General features: G+C 43.3%; 1 protein-coding gene and 1 long non-coding RNA gene across 2 annotated transcripts in view; one reads left to right on the plus strand and one right to left on the minus strand.

Moving 5' to 3' along the window:
* The first annotated feature begins 490 nt into the window (after positions 1 to 490).
* The window catches only part of LOC147333790 (uncharacterized), a 165,691-nt gene continuing 148,732 nt past the window's right edge, over positions 491 to 17,449 (plus strand). The window contains exon 1 of the long non-coding RNA XR_015125856.1: positions 491 to 809. This is a non-coding gene — a long non-coding RNA (uncharacterized LOC147333790). The remainder of the gene's footprint in view (positions 810 to 17,449) is intronic.
* Positions 7,885 to 9,725, minus strand: LOC147333791 (nuclear factor 7, ovary-like). Its single transcript, XM_086287291.1, has 2 exons — positions 9,609 to 9,725; positions 7,885 to 9,507 (listed from the first exon to the last, which is right to left on the minus strand). The coding sequence occupies exon 2, from the start codon at positions 9,488 to 9,490 to the stop codon at positions 8,114 to 8,116; it is 1,377 nt and encodes a 458-aa protein (XP_086143417.1). The 5' UTR covers positions 9,491 to 9,507; positions 9,609 to 9,725; the 3' UTR covers positions 7,885 to 8,113.

Here is a 17,449-nt window from a genome sequence, read left to right on the forward strand (position 1 = left end):
CACCAAACGCAGCAAACCTTCACCATCTTATCCTGAAGGGTCACCTCTTCACCCTCACATGGAAGAAGTAATCTGATTGGCATGGTGGTATGTTTGAAGCAGGTCCCTTGTGTAGCGCTGGAACTCAGTAACGATGTGTTTCATCCATTTCATCGGCTGGTTTGCTGCAATAATGCCAAATAATTAGCAACTCTATAAATAGAAGGTAGTTCTGCAAAATCACTCAGTAGGATGTTTGTTCTAATTTGCTATGAGCTCAGAGCGCATAGAAAATAAAACTAATAGGCTATAAAGAGTGATATGAACATATTTAGAACTTACCGGAATGAAAATGTCTGGAGCACCAACAGATATTTGGAGATGGAAGAGAACTGCACGTCAGCTCGTCTCACAGCTGCTATCCAGGCTGGACGCCTTCGTTTGCTAACATCGATACACGAGCTGCCTCATGTTGCTTCCAGGTTGGGAAAGAATGAAAATGTAAGGACAAGAAAGACATTGTGGACAAAACAAGACACCCCCCATAATCTTTAGTGACAATATTGTAGTTAGTTAAATGGTCTGATTGTTCAAATCTGTATTTTCTTTGATTGTGGTAAAATAATGTGTGCCCCAGTCTCCAAAAATGACATAGTGCAGGAAGCGTAGTTATTCCTCCGTTACACCACAAGAGGGAGTATCCCCTAAAATGAGCAGCTCTAGCGGGAGTAAAGAAGCCAGCCACTACCCATAAGGCAGTGCGCCTATAAGCGTTATGTGAGACTGCAAAAGTGTGTAACGCTGTGCTATGTCCATGTATATATTTGCAGGTAAGCAGATACAAGATGGTAAATAACTTAAAATGTGTCTACAGATGAGTCCACGGGGTTGCAGAGAATGTGGGAAAGTTGGCCGTTAATCCCCACTATGTGTCATTAGTGTATAAGTTATTGGTAGCGATGTGAATTAGCTGTGATGCTAACGATTAGCAGCTAGATCTGATTCATTAGTTTGTGCGGAAACCTCGTGGCACTTTTGTGGATTTATACCTGTACCGGGCTCTAATCACAGCAGATGTAGACTGGTGGATCACACTACCTTGTGTTTATGTTTATTTCATTGTTCCACTGTAAGAAATATTAGTGGTTTGAGTTTAAACACTACCCATAAGGCAGTGCGCCTATAAGCGTTATGTGAGACTGCAAAAGTGTGTAACGCTGTGCTATGTCCATGTATATATTTGCAGATGCAGTAAAGGCAAACTCACAAAGCCACACTGGTTTCAATTCATTTTAATTCAAGTGTGCAACAAAAAGATAAACCATTTTCAAGCTTATTTTCTTGCTGGTCGTGCGATCGAACATTGCAGCCGACCACACAGCAAATATGAACCATGGCTGTTGTGTGTGCCTTCTCTCCCTTTTCACTTGCGCTAGACCCCCAAAATGGCGGATCGGGCCAAAATCCTTTCCACGCCCACCCCCGTGACATCACGCTCCAAAGCCCTATTAGCAGCTGTGAGACGAGCTGATATCCAAATTTAATTTTATTTGATCATTTTACCACTTTCGAATTCCATGCTATTGTTTTTTGCAGCCCTCCAGTTTTATCTGTCACAATTTATAGACCACCTAAAGACAGCGCTGCTTTTATCAAGGAATTCTCCGAATTTTTAAAAAACATACACTCAAAATATAACATGATAATTCTAACCGGTGATTTTAACCTGCACATAGATAATCCTTCCGACCCTTGTGAGATTATTCTGTAATCATATGTTATCTTATATTTGTATTTAAAGTAGTTGAATTAGGATACTGCTGTAGGTCATATAATATCCTTTAGTCTAGATTGTGTGCTGTGTATGTAGCTTAGTTTCCATTATATTCTTGGGTTAAAAGAATGTGACCATTTTTGGATTTGTTAGACAGGCGTGCATTACCCTGTACCCTTGATCTGCTGTGAATGTGTTACACTGTTTCTTGACATTTCATACTGCTGAATCATGAAGAGAATGTTGTGTGCAGAGGACCTTGTGCCGATAATAGAAGAGACTGACCACATTCCATACCCCCACCTTTACAGAGAGCAGAGAAACAAGGAGCCGAGATCATAACTTAGGCGCCGTAAGAGAGAAAGAATGTAATGTTTAGGCTTTTACGACTAGGTGGGGGCCACTAGAGTAGCCCGTCACCATTTTGAGATTTGCTGTGACCCTCTTCACGCATGTCTCCCCATCCGGATGGCTTATGCTCATAAGTGTTGAATTGTATGGAAATAAAGGATTGTTGATTGAGCATTTATACACCGAGTATTGTCCTTCCTTCAGCCCAAAGATTCAAAGAATTGGGAGATTTTAACACCCTGCATCAGAAGCATTCTTAAACATTCTTCACTGTATGGATTTTACCAGCACGTCACGCAGCGACTCACAACAGAGGACACACTCTGGACCTCGTGACCCATGGGCTGTTCACCAGTGTGTCCTCTGTTGTTGACTTGGCTGTCTCTGACCACTACTGTGTGTTTTTAACATCACCTGTTTTAGTCAGCAAGAGATCTCGGTGCGAATTGTGAGGAGGCGCTATCTAACCTCTGAAGTGGCTGCAAATTTTACCAGGGTTTTAGACAAATGCCCCCCTGTGATTCTACCTGCACCCTGTGATTTGATTCTTAATCATTTTAACAGCAAACTGAAGAAAAGCCTTGACTCCGTTGCTCCACTCACCACCAAAAAGATTAATGTAAAACGTGCATCACCCTGGAGAAACGAAGAAGTCAAAACACTCAAAAGAAATTGCAGGGCAGCAGAAAGGAGATGGAGGAAAAATAAAAATGTAATTAACCATCAAATACTCTGAGAACAACTTAAAATGTACAATAATACACTAAGGAATTCAAGAAATTCATACTTTGCCAAAATAATCAGTAATAACAAAAATAATCCCAAGGTCCTCTTTTCCACCATAGATCATTTATTTAACCCTGATTTTAACAGCTCCCAAAAAACCCCCACAGACTCGCTCTGTGAGCAGTTTGCAGACCACGTCAGGGGAAAGATCAGCGCCATCAGATCTGATATTTTATTTAATTGTGATATGATTTTAAACACATCTGAGGGCTCGATTGTACCTGAGGAGACACTGGACAGCTTTGTCCTGGTTAATGCTGAGAACCTTCAGAAAGTTTTCTCCACAGTGAGACCCACCACATGTCTTTTAGATCCAATCCCTTCTTCACTTTTTAAAACACTTTATGGATTTTTTGAGGCTGAGCTTTTATACATGATGAATTGCTCTCTTCAGTTGGATGTCTTCCCTGCTGCCTTTAAAACGGCGGCGGCGAGGCCCCTTCTGAAGAAGAGCAATTTGGATTGTAATGATTTTAATAATTACAGACCTGTATCCAACTTACCATTTTTAGGTAAAATCTTAGAAAAACTTGTTTTTACTCAGATTAATGACTTTTTGAATGATAGACAGATCCTGGAGATATTCCAGTCTGGATTTAGGGTGAACCACAGCACAGAGACGGCTCTCCTAAAGGTTTTAAATGATCTTAGATGTAACTGGGACTCCCAAAAGCTCTCAGTCCTGGTGCTACTGGGGCAGCCTTTGATACAGTAGACCACGCTATTCTTTTAAACAGACTGAAACACATGGTGGGCTTCTCTGGTGGCGCACAGAACTGGTTCACTTCCTATCTCTCAGACAGAACTTATGTGAATATGGATACATGCTCCTCTAAGATCCATAAAATTACATGTGGTGTGCCCCAAGGGTCGATTCTAGGCCCTGTACTTTTTAATTTGTATACGCTCCCTCTTGGCGGTGTCATCAGGAGGCATGGAGTGAACTCCCACAGTTACGCTGTTGACACGCAGCTGTACATCTCTGTGTCTCCTGATGACACCAGACCAATGGATGCTCTTTTTAACTGTATTCTAGATATTAAATCTTGGATAGCAGAAAATTTTTTACAGCTTAACCAGGACAAAACTGAAGTTTTAATCATCGGTCCCGAGGCTCAGAGAGAGAAACTCTTGTCTAAATTAGAGGCATTTTCACTGTCCATCGCTACAAGTGAAAAACCTGGGTGTTATTTTTGACTCTGAGCTTGGTTTTATCCCACATATTAAACATGTAACCAAAATGGGATTTTATTATCTAAAAAATATAGCCAGAGTCCGCCCTATTCTCTCTCGGGCCAACACGGAGATGCTGATGCATGCTTTTATTACCAGTCGCATTGATTATTGTAATGCCCTGCTCTCTGGTCTTCCTAAGAAGAAGAAGAAGAATATTTCACCTTTACAACTTTTACAAAACTCTGCAGCTCGTGTGCTGACGAAGACCAGAGGGCGGGCCCACATTACACCGGTTTTAGAATCGCTGCATTGGCTCCCCGTATGTTTCAGGATTGATTTTAAAGTTCTTTTATTGGTTTTTAAATGTCTTAATGGTCTTGGGCCTTCTTATCTCTCAGATCTGCTTTTACCATATGAGCCCTCGCGGACTCTGAGGGCCTGAGTCATATGGGCCTGCATGAATAAACTTTCTGAATCCTTTATCATCTGCAACTGAAAATAGTTGTGGATGATTAATATAGCTTTCTAATGTGACGTTCTTGTCCCTGGCTCTCTCTCTCTCCCTCCCACTCTGTTCCTGTGCTACTGCAAGTGTAACTACTGCCCCTCCCCCCTTTGCCCAGTGCAAAACACAAGGCTCGCATGCGGAGTGAAGGCGAAAAAAAGTGAGAGAGAGAGAGAGAGGGTGAGAGAAAGAAAAAAAAAACACTAGTCTGACATCACTAGCCGTGTCTGGGTCTAAACTCTGCTGCAGGTCCATATATCAAACGATCACTATGGCATTACTGAGAGTTGAAAAACTGTCTAAAGTCTTTCATCTTTAATAAAATGATCAGCGTTCTGCTCTACCAGGTGTAACAATTGAGTTTAACATCCAGGCATCCATGAAAACTGAATTTATGACATTTAACGGAGTTAGAAGTTAGCAGGGAGTTAGCTCGCTAGCTTCTATCTAAATACAATATAGCATGTCCTGACTGCGGGGTTTTGGAAACAAATTCAAACGTACAGCTCTGCTATCACTTGCAGCATAAATGAAGACAGAAAACTAAACAGCAGTGACGTTTGTAAGGTTACTGAAGTTGGGCTAGCTGGTATATAATGATGTGCTACGTGACCGCTAGCGACACAGTTATGTTAGCATAATATAAACAAGCTAACTTTTTTCCACTCGATAAAAGTTAACGTGAGTGTTCTCGGTGGTCAGGAACAAATGTAATCGCATGGCAGGATGCTGTAAAACTTCAGCCAGGAGAACAACTGAGATAATCCATCCACAATACGAGGTTAGTCATTCATATACTGCTGCATGGGCTGGGCTGTAGTTACATCCTAAGGTTTTAAAAACTGAGCTTAAATAAATGATTAGCTGTAATAAAAGCCGAGGGAGGTCAACAGTGATCACTGACTGTTTTAGGAGCTTTTTGAGGTCAAATAGAAGAAAATACATAACATTAAACATGTTAACAACACAAAAGCCATATTAAACGCAGACTACTTTAGACCCGGAAGTAGGATTCGTCGCGTCATCACTGAACAACCGGATAAGGAGCCAGCTCTCGTCGTTCACGTCAAAGATCCGGCTCTAAGAGCCTTTTCACTAGCGCACGCGCGCAGCTTAGAAGGAGCATTGCTCCTAGCCATTAGGAACCCTCATATTAACCTTTATCGAGTGGAAAAAAGTCCACCGTTTGTTAGCGTTCGTCCTCCAGCTTTACTGTTTATCTTATGCTAACATAGCTTGTCGCGCTAGCGATCAAATAGCACATCATTATATACCAGCTAGCCCAACTTCAGTAACCCTACAAACGTCGCTGCTGTTTACATTCCTTTTGTCATTTATGTTGGAAGTGATAGCAGAGTTGTACGTTTTAATTTGTTTAGTAAATCTCCCAGTCAGAACATGGTATATTATATTTAGATGGAAGCTAGCGAGCTAACTCCCTGCTAACTTCTAACTCCGTTAAATTTCATAAATTCAGTTTTCATGGATGCCTGGATGTTAAACTTAATTGTTACACCTGGCAAAGCAGCCACACTGATCATATTATTACAGATGAACAAATTTAGACAGTTTTTCAACTCTCGGTAATGCTGCAGTGATCATATTATTGCACTTTTGCAGTGGAGTTTGGGCCCATACATGGCTAATAACGTCTGACATATTGTTGTAATGTTGGCACTTTTAATTAGAGATGGACCGATCCGATATTACGTATCGGTATCGGTCCGATACTGACCTAAATTACTGGATCGGATATCGGAGAAAAATAAAAAATGTAATCCGATCCATTAAATATCACGAAAGCACCTTGCAAAACTTGCAACACGCCGTAACTCACCTCAGAACGTTAGCAGTCGGAGCAGTATGCATCACGTGATAGAGCAGCTGTGGCATGCCGGACCTGTCGGTGGTCTGGATAGCATGTGGAGCTTCGCTAGCAACCTGGCATTTCATCTCCGACAAAGTTATCCCCGAGAGAAGTAAAGCAAGTGTGTAAGTCCATCTCTGAATGTTTGTAAAGCATTCCCACGTTAAGCTTAACAAGCTGACTGCCTCTCCTGCTGCTACTTCAATCATGAAACTGCTTAAATGATCAGCTGATCGGCTTTTCTGTCGCGAGTCCGTCTGTCTTGTTTGTTTTTGGCCCACTTTGCACCAGAAAGAGGAAACCAGCGGCTGAACAACAGCAGAACGTTTAAGCTTGATAAGCTGTTGTTAGAATTTATTTAATATTTCTTTCTACACCAGGATCTTTTTCTACGTAGCTGACGCTGGTAACTGTGCAGGGGCGGATCTAGCAAAGTTTAGCCAGGGGGGCCGATAGGGCATGAACAGGGAAAAGGGGGCACAAAGACATACTTTTCTTTCTTATTCTCATTTAAAATGTCGAGCTTTTAATAAATAATTATCTGACACCCAAAGTTTTAATTTGATGTAAAATGAATAGAAGTCAATTACTGTATATAGTGACTATTAAGTCTAATATATACCCTAGTAAGCTATAGTACTTTTTACTTTGGGAAGGTACCATCTGTGCAGTCTGCAATTTTGTTGAAGAAAGATGTTGAATCTATTTAATATTTCTTGAAAAATAATTGATTTCTGTGCATTTTTTTTCACACTGCATCAAATTAAGGTTGATTACGTCGATTAAGCATCATGAGGTGGCGCGTGAGGGGTGGTTCCTTATTTTTTATTTATTTATGTTTGTTGTTGCTGGGAGTTGGAACCCTATTAGTTAGGTTGCTTAATATTTACGCTAAGTACTCTTTAAAATACCAGAATAGGGAGGATGGTGTAGGTCTAAGTTTATTAGATTGATCAGTATTGCTGAACTATGAAATATTTTTTTTGTATACAGGTATAACAGAATAGCTTTAGTGTAGTTGTTGTTTTAAACTTGAGTATGAACTTGCAGACTTGCAAAATGCAGCAAGATATTTTAAAAAACAGTTTTGTTGATTAAAAAACACTATATCGGATTCATATCGGTATCGGCAGATATCCAAATTTATGATATCGGTATCGGTATCGGACATAAAAAAGTGGTATCGTGCCATCTCTACTTTTAATATAGAGGACACAAAAGAAAACACCTGAAAGTTCAAAGAAAGCACTTGATTTTTTAAAATTGTTTTTTAACAGGTTTTGCCTAAACATGATTTCCTTTACATTTTCCAGTTTACTGACTCATTACTTCCACAATAGAAGGATCTAATTTTCATTGTAATCAGACAAAGTAAATTAAATACAAACAACCACAATTTAAATATCAGAAACATTTCATGTATGGAGTTAAACATGAATCATTGTTTCAATAATATATTTATTGTTGTCATAAACAGACAAGAAGACAACAACAAACTGCTCCTCCCATTCAACACATGTCAGTCCATATCCCAGCAAACTAAATCAGAAAGAAAGAAACAGTGAGAACTAAAAGAGAAACAAAGAGCTTTGGAACAACGAGGCAGCAGGAGGACAGCTGCAGTTTAACAGCTTCAACTCACTGACAGAAAACAACATGAGAAACATCATCATCCTCAACTCATGTGCTGCACTGACACCTTCAACGGACACACCTTCACTTTACCAACAGTGCTAATACATGGGAACATCCTGTGAGTGAAAGTGTGTGTGAAGGTGTGTATGTGTGTGTTAGTATCAGGATCAGAGAACGACAGCTTTCCTCTGTTCCAGTCCAGATTCACTCTGATCCTCTGGAACTTCTTCTGGACTGAGAGAGCAGAATCTGCTGATGGTGAACGCGCTGAATATTTACCTAAAAAGAAACCTATTCTCCATAATCCAGACAGCATGATTCCCTTCCTCTGCACAGACTCTGCAAATACACCCAGTCCCCACCATTTACTGTCTCCAACATCAACATCCCAGTTGTGAGTCCCTGAGTTAAAGCCCTCAGAGCCCAGGACAGAGCTGAATAATTCAAACCTCTCTGGATTATCAGGAAGCTGCTGCCTCTCTCCTTCAGTCACACTGGTCAGATCTTCAGACAGGATGAGGTTTGGATGAGCAGTGTTTGGGTCCAGAATGAGAGGAGTGTAGGAGACCATGTCCTTCATGTTGTTCCAGATGTTGAAGGTCAGGTTGCCCAGGTGTTTGGCCTGGTCTATCAGAGCTCCTGAGGGCAGCTGTGGATCATCCAGCAGGGGGCAGCGCTGGACTCTTTCCACTGCAGCCTTGTAGTTGTGCAGGAATGAGACGTCTTCAGCTCTCAGCTCCTCCTCTGTGGCTCTGACTGTGTCTGAAAGAGCTGCTATCTCTCTGCTCAGAGCCTCCATCTTCTCCTTCATCATCCCACTCTTCTGCTCCTCTTCCTCCCTCAGTGCAGCCAGCCTGGCCTCCTCTTCCTCTGCTAGAAACTGCTGAAGCTTCTTAAACTGCTCCTTAATCTGCCTCTCTGTGTGTCGGGCCTGGACCTTAATGTGTTCTGCTGTTTGATCAAACTTCACTTGAACTTCTTCACAAACCTTTAACTTCTTCTTTAAGGGCTCCAGAGTTTCCTGAAGTTCCTTCTTGTGTTGTTGTGCAGCTTCATCGATGGGTCTGAATCTGTGATTGGTGTGTTTTTCTGAGTCTCTGCAGATGACACACACTGGCTGCTGATGGTCCAGACAGAAGAGTTTGAGTTTCTCAGAGTGCAGACTGCAGAGAGCCTCTGAAGCTCTCTGATCTCTCTCCTGTAAGAACGACTCACACAGGTTCTTTAAAGCCAGGTTTGAAGGTGGATCATCCACTGATATTTCCTTACAAACTGGACACTCGTGTGTTGGTCTCTCTCTCCACCGTCTCTTCAGACAGTGTTCACAGAAGCTGTGGCTACATGACAGAAGAACAGGATATCTGAAGACCTCCTGACAGACCGGACAGCAGAGATCCTCCTCTGATCTGGAAGCCATTGAGTCTGTGAGTGAAGCTGAAAACAGGAGAGAGGCAGTACAGTCAGTCCTGGCTCCCCTCCCTCCTCTACCACCTTCACTGAAACTTCCTTTGAGTCGTGTTTTTGCTCAAACTCACATTCAGTGTGTGGAGCGTCAGCAGCTTGAAGCAGCAGTGTTGGAGTTTTCCACTTTTCTCTCCTGTAGCTGGACTCACTCAGAGGAAGCTGCTAGTTTGGTCTGAGCTCAGTCTGATCATCTGTGCGTCTCTCTTTACGGGGGAAGAAAAACAGCCTGTTTCCTGGTCTGTTGCATTTGAGTAATGTGGGGGGCGGAGCTTCATTCAACTTCCTCTTATAAATGTGTGAGTGTGACATCAGAGCGCAGAGTTATATTGCAGGTCAGAAATGAAACCTTTTCTGAAACTCAGAAAACAAAGTGTGACTCAGTGGTGCAGCTGTTTGGCAGTTTTTTATTTCAGACTTTGTTCTGGTTATTGTTCAGGTTCCACAGCATTGGGAGTGTAATGCAGGCTCACAAACAGGGTGGATGTACTTTGTGACAGACTTTTAAAAGTGAAATGGATTGTAAATGTGTGTTTTTGGCTCCTCTCACTCGTTTAATCTTCACATATCTGGCTGGTTTGTCAAGAGAGAGCCTCTTTGCATAAGTGCTTCGATGATTTTGGAGATGTCTGCCCATATGTCCTACATGTTTCAGTCACCAATTCTGAATTATAACTAACATTAAAAACATGTTTTATTTATTTATTTATTTATTAACCTTTATTTTAACCAGGAAGATCCCATTGAAATTAAAAACCTCTTTTTCAAGGGAGACCTGGCCAAGATAGGCAGCAGCAGATGTCTCACAGTTACAGAAATTACTCAAACACAGGCAGCAACAACACACATGCAACAATAAGTGAAAGAATAAAATAAAATAAAAATAAAATTCAATAAAATTCAAATAAAATAAAAAGTCAGTTAAAATGACAATCAATCTAATTGAAACAGTTACATGTTATGGACTTGGCCTAAAGGATTCGTAGTTTAGATTTAAAATCACTGTTTATGGAAGACAGAGAGCAAATAAATCAGATTAACATCCGATCGTTGGGGTTTTGTTCAATAATCAGCGTATCCTTTGTATAAACGCATGAACTTTATTAAAGAGATAATCAGGGGTGATTTTAGCCCATTTCGCTAAAAGTGGAAGGCCTTTTTTGAAAAATTAACCTGTAATAAGACATACCATATCAAGATAGAATTGTTACTATAAAACTAAAGACGAATCAAACTGTTGACAATTTTAATCTAGTTCTCAATTTTAAGAAAGGCTGGTGACCCCTGCTATTGAGTCTGACAGCTGCAGGGATTATATACAAATATTCAACTGGTTCTATGCCAGATTTAAACCAAGTCTAAATTTTAAAAAAGGACTTTATAAGATAGATCTTTTGACTATCACTACAAAGATTACCAACAGTGGTACTCATACCACAGTTTGATATCAGAAAACACCGAGAGCATACATTGATATGACACCACAGCCAAGGCCAGGAAGATCGTGAAGGACCTCAGCCATCTGTTCTCTCTGTTGAGGTCAGGAAAGCGATTCCGCTCCCTGAAGACCAACACAGAGAGACTGAGGAGGAGCTTCTTCCCGCAGGCGATACGGTCTCTCAATCACAATCACACCACCACACAGTACTGACCCACACATACAGTTCTTACACACACACTGGACATTCTGGACATTGTTTTCACTTCATCACTTAAATCACTTTAAGCATATTTGCACTGCACAAGACATAATGTGGATTGCACAACACTGGACATTATACTCCTCATTTCCAGCTAATACTTGTACAGCTGCTGTTATTTTGTATATATATATATATATATTTATTTATATTTCTTCATACATTCTTATATAGTTCTATACTGTGTATTGTGTATTTTGTTGTACAGTTATTAGTACAGTTACACTGAAAAAGTACACAACAATGGGGAAAGTACAAGAGGAAAAAAAGAGACCTCTGCTCATGCTGGGCACCTATGGGAGGACAGCATGAGAACAGGAAACTAAAAAACTCCTCTGCACAGAGAGCACATAAATGTCCACAGTACAACATTGGAGCACGTGACAAGCCACGGGGTTGGGTAGGCGGTGAGGAGTAGTGCGAAGGAAAACACAGCAGTCATCCTGCACAGCGCTACCATTCCAGCGCGGCACACAGACCCGCCATCTTCCCCCACAGGAAAAAAGGATCGAAGGCGTTTGGAAAGGGAGGGGGACAAGTGTTTGCTTTTCAGTGTAAATGTATGTGTGTGCGTGTCCAGAGTTCAGCGGGGACAGTGTCCTTCGCCCTATCAGGCTAAGTAAACAGTCTGCAAGCCAACCCGGGTGGCCTTACACAGAATGGGAAGGATAGTCATCACACAGTCGTTATCAGGGAATTGTTTTTGTTCAGCACCAGCCTTGGACCCGCAGCTGGCGCCGTGGTGTCCATATGTTGATGTCGTTGATTTTTCTTCTCTGCGAGCAGCTCAGGAGAATTTCAAAGCTGTTCTTTAACAGTCCGACACTGGTCTCTCAATCTCCCGTTGGATAGCCGCGAGCCTCCCCACGATGGTATCAAACTTCTGTTCCGTGGTGTTGGTGAGACCCCACAACTGCGGTGATCCGTTCTGCGATGTGATCCAACTTTCGCTCAAGGGTCTCATTTTGAGCAGGCCTCTCTTTGATGTATCCCGCTGCCAATTTTATTTTTTTGACGGTGCAAAATGTTTCGTCAACATCGTCGACATACAGCACTGCACTTCAGAGTCACACTGCTAGCGATCGATGCAGCGATTCTGTACTGTACAGGAGACGGCACGGAGGAGATCGTTTGCAGCGATCAGGACACAATGTGATGTAAAAAAAAATGCAAACTTGCACTAAAAAAATCTGTGAAACAGCGAGGTGAAAGGTGAACTGCGTTATAGCGAGGGACCTCTGTAATTTTGAAGGTAAGTCACAACATACCCTTCGTAAATACTAATGTATAGAAACCCTTACCAGCAATCGTTCATTTTTTGTGTGGCTTTTTTTTTTCACAGTTTGTTAACATGCTGTGTAGTTGTGTACTTGACTAGCTGATATCGACATAATGGGGAAACATCTGGTTTGACTATTGTTCACCTGTAGTTTGAATGCTGAACATTTGCCTGTTTAAATCATGAGACCAGTCACTATACAGAGATGTGCTTCTGAATGTGGACGATGTGTCTTCTGCTGCAGTGATGCCGTTCTGCTTGTGTTGAGTGATGTAAACAACTGATCGATCTAAACTCTTTAAAGGTCAAAGTTGATCATTAGATTTTTTATGACACAACAGTGGTGAGTGTTCCCACCTTATGCTCTTTGTAACGTAATGCAATCTTTCAGTTTTTGAGTTTTGGACATGATTTTGGAGGATATCTTCGCAGTAGCGATTGACCGCAAAGTAAAGCTACAGGAAATGTATAACCCCACATCCTGTCATGAATCGCTGTGCGGCAGGCAGGAGTTGGACCCAAAATGCAGGACTCACAGACTCGGGGAGGTGAACTCAAAACACAGCTTTATTTGCTGGTAGAACAAACATACAAAACTAGACTAAACTGGGAAACCATAAACTAAGAACTCACAGGGAGACACAGGGAGATCCACACACAGCATGAGGGACGACGCGACACTGACTCAGAGAAACACAGGGTTTAAATACACTGGGAAGTAACGAGGGGAATGAGACACAGAAGGAGGGCACAGCTGGGAGAAATCAGGACTGACGAGACAAGCAAAGCAGGACGCATTCACATGAGACACGGACCATCAAAGTAAAACAGGAAGTATCACACAGAGACGCGAACTTGACACAGTGGAGACAGCAACTAAGAAATACAGAGACATAAACCATAAGGCAGAGGTCTAAGAACCAAAATACACAGGGAAATACTCAGCTGGGAACACAAGAGACTAGACTAGAGAGAGTAACAAAAAACCAACCATGAGAACATAATGCACAATGCAGAGTGACAGAAAACAAGAAACTCAAACATGCAAAGACACACAATTACACAGAACAGAGGGGACACAGAGAGACATGAAGGGCAAGGGATCAAAACTAGAAGCCATAGAATAAATCACACACAAGTACAATAATACAAAAATCACAAAGAACTAAAAACGCTGGGTCAGGAGACCCAGGACCGTGACACATCCGGTCTCAAACCAGGAAGTTAGCATTTTCTTGTGCACAGGGTCTATTATGGATCTTCAGATCCACATTATGTCAGCAGCTATTCTCCACCGTGAATTATGTTAAAAACAAACACCGCTCGCGCCTCACAGATGGCAGCTTACAGTCCTGCGTAAAGATGAAAGTAAAGCCCCGATTTGCAGACGCTGTGCGTAGAGGTTCTGGAGCAGAAGTCCCATTGTAAACATACCACGGCAGACCCGACGATGTTTGCATGATGGTTTTTTTTTGCAATATCTTTTGAAAGCCAGGTCAAGTCTCCAAAAGTCCAAAGGCGAAATAAGGGAGGCGGCTCACAACAGTTTTTGTTTGCTTGTCATGGTCCCTGTGCCTTCTTAGCTGACTCTGTAAGGCTAGAAGTGTTTCCTGTTGTGCTGTCTCTCTCTCTCTCTCTCTCTCTCTCTCTCTCTCTCTCTCTCTCTCTTTCTCGCGTGCGCATAACTGCCTGACCTCATCGGCCACTGGACTGTCGCCGTTCGAAGCCTCTCTGGGCTACCAACCACCACTGTTCCCAGCCGTGGAGGGTGAGCATGCCATCCCTTCAGTGCAACACCATTTCTGCAGGTACCACTGGGCATGGCGTGCCACCGAAGCCGCTCTGCTACAAACAGCGGAGTGCAACAAGATGCTGACCGCCGCCAGGTCCCTGCTCCTCGCAACATGTGTATACATAATGTATTTCATGTCTCCCAGGTCAAACGCGTGCTGTCCAGCCTGTTGTGCCCTACTTTCAGGCCCCCTCTGCCCGCCCGGCTTGTGGATGGGCAGGAAGTGTTTAATATCACCTGCACTATGCATTATGTCTCTCTTCCACAGCATGTCTTTATCCTGTCTTCCTTCTCTCACCCCAACCGGTCGCAGCAGATGGCCCCGCCCCTCCCTGAGCCTGGTTCTGCCGGAGGTTTCTTCCTGTTTTTTTTTTTTTTTTTTTTTTTTTTTTTGGCCTGTCCCGTTTGGCTCTTTTGCCATCAGAATTGTTGTCTAAAGGCAAAGAAAGATGCCCAACGGATTTACTTTACCAAACTGACCATCCCAGCCTTGCCGTAATGGTCCATTTGATTCACCTTTTATTGTTTATTTTATTTTCACTTACTGAATACGGGACAGACTTGACTGGGAGAAAGAAAGAGGGAAAGAGAAACAGTTGAGAAGAGGGACGGGGGAGAAGGGCAAAAGACAAAAACCAACAGAACGGGCAGAGAAAAAAAAATGCATATATCAATCACCTGGATCACCTGCTGAGAAAGAAAAAAGAAAGCAAGCAGAAGAGAACAAGAGTAATAGAATAAACAACATCACAATGATATATGGGAATATGACAGTAAATACTAAATGTTAAACATTATTGTGCAGCACATAAGATCAACAGAACACAGTGTGCTTTGAGGTAGGAGCCAAAAAGGGTGTAGTTTGTGGGTGTGATCACCCGTGTGTACACCTGTGAGCATGGACGCGCTTGTTTTTTGTTTTTTTAAAAGGTTCCTTCATGTAATAATCTGCTAGAGGGTGTGGGGGGGCCACAGCCCCGTCCTCCAGGGCGTGAAGCAGGTGTGGAGGAGATCAAAACTCCAGACATCCAGAGGCCCCCAGAACACAAGAGACCAAGGAAGACCAACAGAGGGGCAGCTGCGCCACTGTCCCGGAAAGAGCTGAGGAGAGTCCCAGATGAGGGCTCACTCAGCAGCCGCGGAGCAGAAGCCAGGGGGAGTTGCAGTGACGCGCCCGTGAGCTCCGCCGGCAGCCAGCTGCGCCTGAGTGACCGAGCCCCAGGCCGAGAGGCCGGGGGCACCCCACCTCCGAAGTGGCCCGAGCGAGCCCCAGGCTCCAGGCCCCGATAAGCGGCCACCAAGGAGTGAGCCGGTGTGTACCTGGACGCCCATCCCCGGACACAAAGAACCACCAACGCACCGATGTCTGAGGGGGTCCGCCACTGGCAGGGGAAGTGGTGGTAGGGGGAGATAGGCCTCCAAACCTTGGAGGGCCTGAGATGTCCCCAGAGAGGTGGCGCCTGACACCCAACCTGACATATAGACACAGACATACAGGCACACACAGATACAAACATCCATTCCCACCCTCATGCTCTCATATGCACTTACTCCACACTCAACCAACGTGGAGACATACATAAAGAGACGTTGTACACACGAGGTTTCTTCCTGTTAAAAGGGAGTTTTTCCTTCCCACTGTCGCCAAAGTGCTTGCTCATAGGGGGTCATATGATTGTTGGGTTTTTCTCTGTATTTATTATTGTGCTATCTACTGTACAATATGAAGCGCCTTGAGGCGACTGTTTGTTGTGATTTGGCGCTGTATAAATAAAATTGAATTGAATTGAATTAATATTCAGCAGTAGGATAGTGCAAAACATAGTATTAATAACTCTAACGAAGTAATATACACTGAACAAAAATATAAACGCAACACCTTTGTTACTGCTCCCATTCCCCATGGGATGGACGTAGAGACCTAAAATTCATTCCAGATACACAATATAACCATCCCTCCCAAACAGTGGTCACAAATCAGTCCAAATGTGTGGTAGTGGGCACATCTGCTATATTGAGATAATCCATCCCACCTCACAGGTGTGCCACATCAGGATGCTGATCTGACATCATGAGTAGTGCACAGGTGTACCTCAGACTGCCCACAACAAAAGGCCACCCTGGAATGTGCAGTTTTGTCTCACAGCAAAATGCCACAGATGCCACAAGCAATGAGGGAGCGTGCAATTGGCATGCTGACAGCAGGAATGTCAACCAGATCTGTCGCCCGTGCATTGAATGTTCATTTCTCAACCATAAGCCGTCTCCACAGGCATTTCAGAGAATATGGCAGCACATCCAACCGGCCTCACAACCGCAGACCTCGTGTAACCCCACCAGCCCAGGACCTCCACATCCAGCAGGTTCACCTCCAAGATCGTCTGAGACCAGCCACCCAGACAGCTGCTGGAACAATTGGTTTGCACAACCAAACAATTTTTGCACAAACTGTCAGAAACCGTCTCAGGGACGCTCAACTGCATGCCCGTCGTCCTCATCGGGGTCTTGACCTGACTCCAGCTCGTCGCCGTAACAGACTTGTGTGGGCAAATGCTCACATTCGATGGCGTCTGGCACGTTGGAGAGGTGTGCGCTTCACGGATGAATCATGGTTCACATTGTTCAGGGCAGATGGCAGCTGAGAATGTCCCAGTTCTTGCATGGCCAGCATACTCACCGGACATGTCACCCATTGAGCATGTTCGGGATGTGCTTGACCGGCGTATATGACAGCGTGTACCAGTTCCCACGAATATCCAACAACCTCGCACAGCCATTGAAGTGGAGTGGACCAACATTCCACAGGCCACAATTGACAATCTGATAGACTCCATGCGACGATGTGTTGCACTGCATGAGGCAAATGGTGGTCACACCAGATACTGACCGGTTCTGGGTCCCCAGACCCCCAATAGCGCAAAAAGCTTTAGTTATGATAATATATATAATAATATATATAATAATATATATAAATTTCCAGTGTGTGGGGATCATTTGTCACCAACTGCATCAGGTGCTACAACCCTGGTCTACATATCACCGTTGATGAACAGCTTTTCCCATCAAAGACCTGGTGCTGTTTCCTGCAGTATATTGCAAGTAAACCTGACAAGTTTGGGATCAAGTTTTGGGTGGCTTGCGACC

The sequence above is a fragment of the Aulonocara sp. 'chitande type north' Nkhata Bay genome, linkage group LG3, assembly GCF_057382095.1.
Source record: "Aulonocara sp. 'chitande type north' Nkhata Bay isolate Kocher_YH1m ecotype deep benthic linkage group LG3, A_spYH_male_GT1.1, whole genome shotgun sequence".
NCBI lineage: Eukaryota > Metazoa > Chordata > Actinopteri > Cichliformes > Cichlidae > Aulonocara > Aulonocara sp. 'chitande type north' Nkhata Bay.

Coding starts and splice junctions, on each gene's coding strand:
- LOC147333791 (XM_086287291.1), bottom strand. CDS start 9,490: ATGGCTTCCAGATCAGAGGAGGATCTCTGCTGTCCGGTCTGTCAGGAG.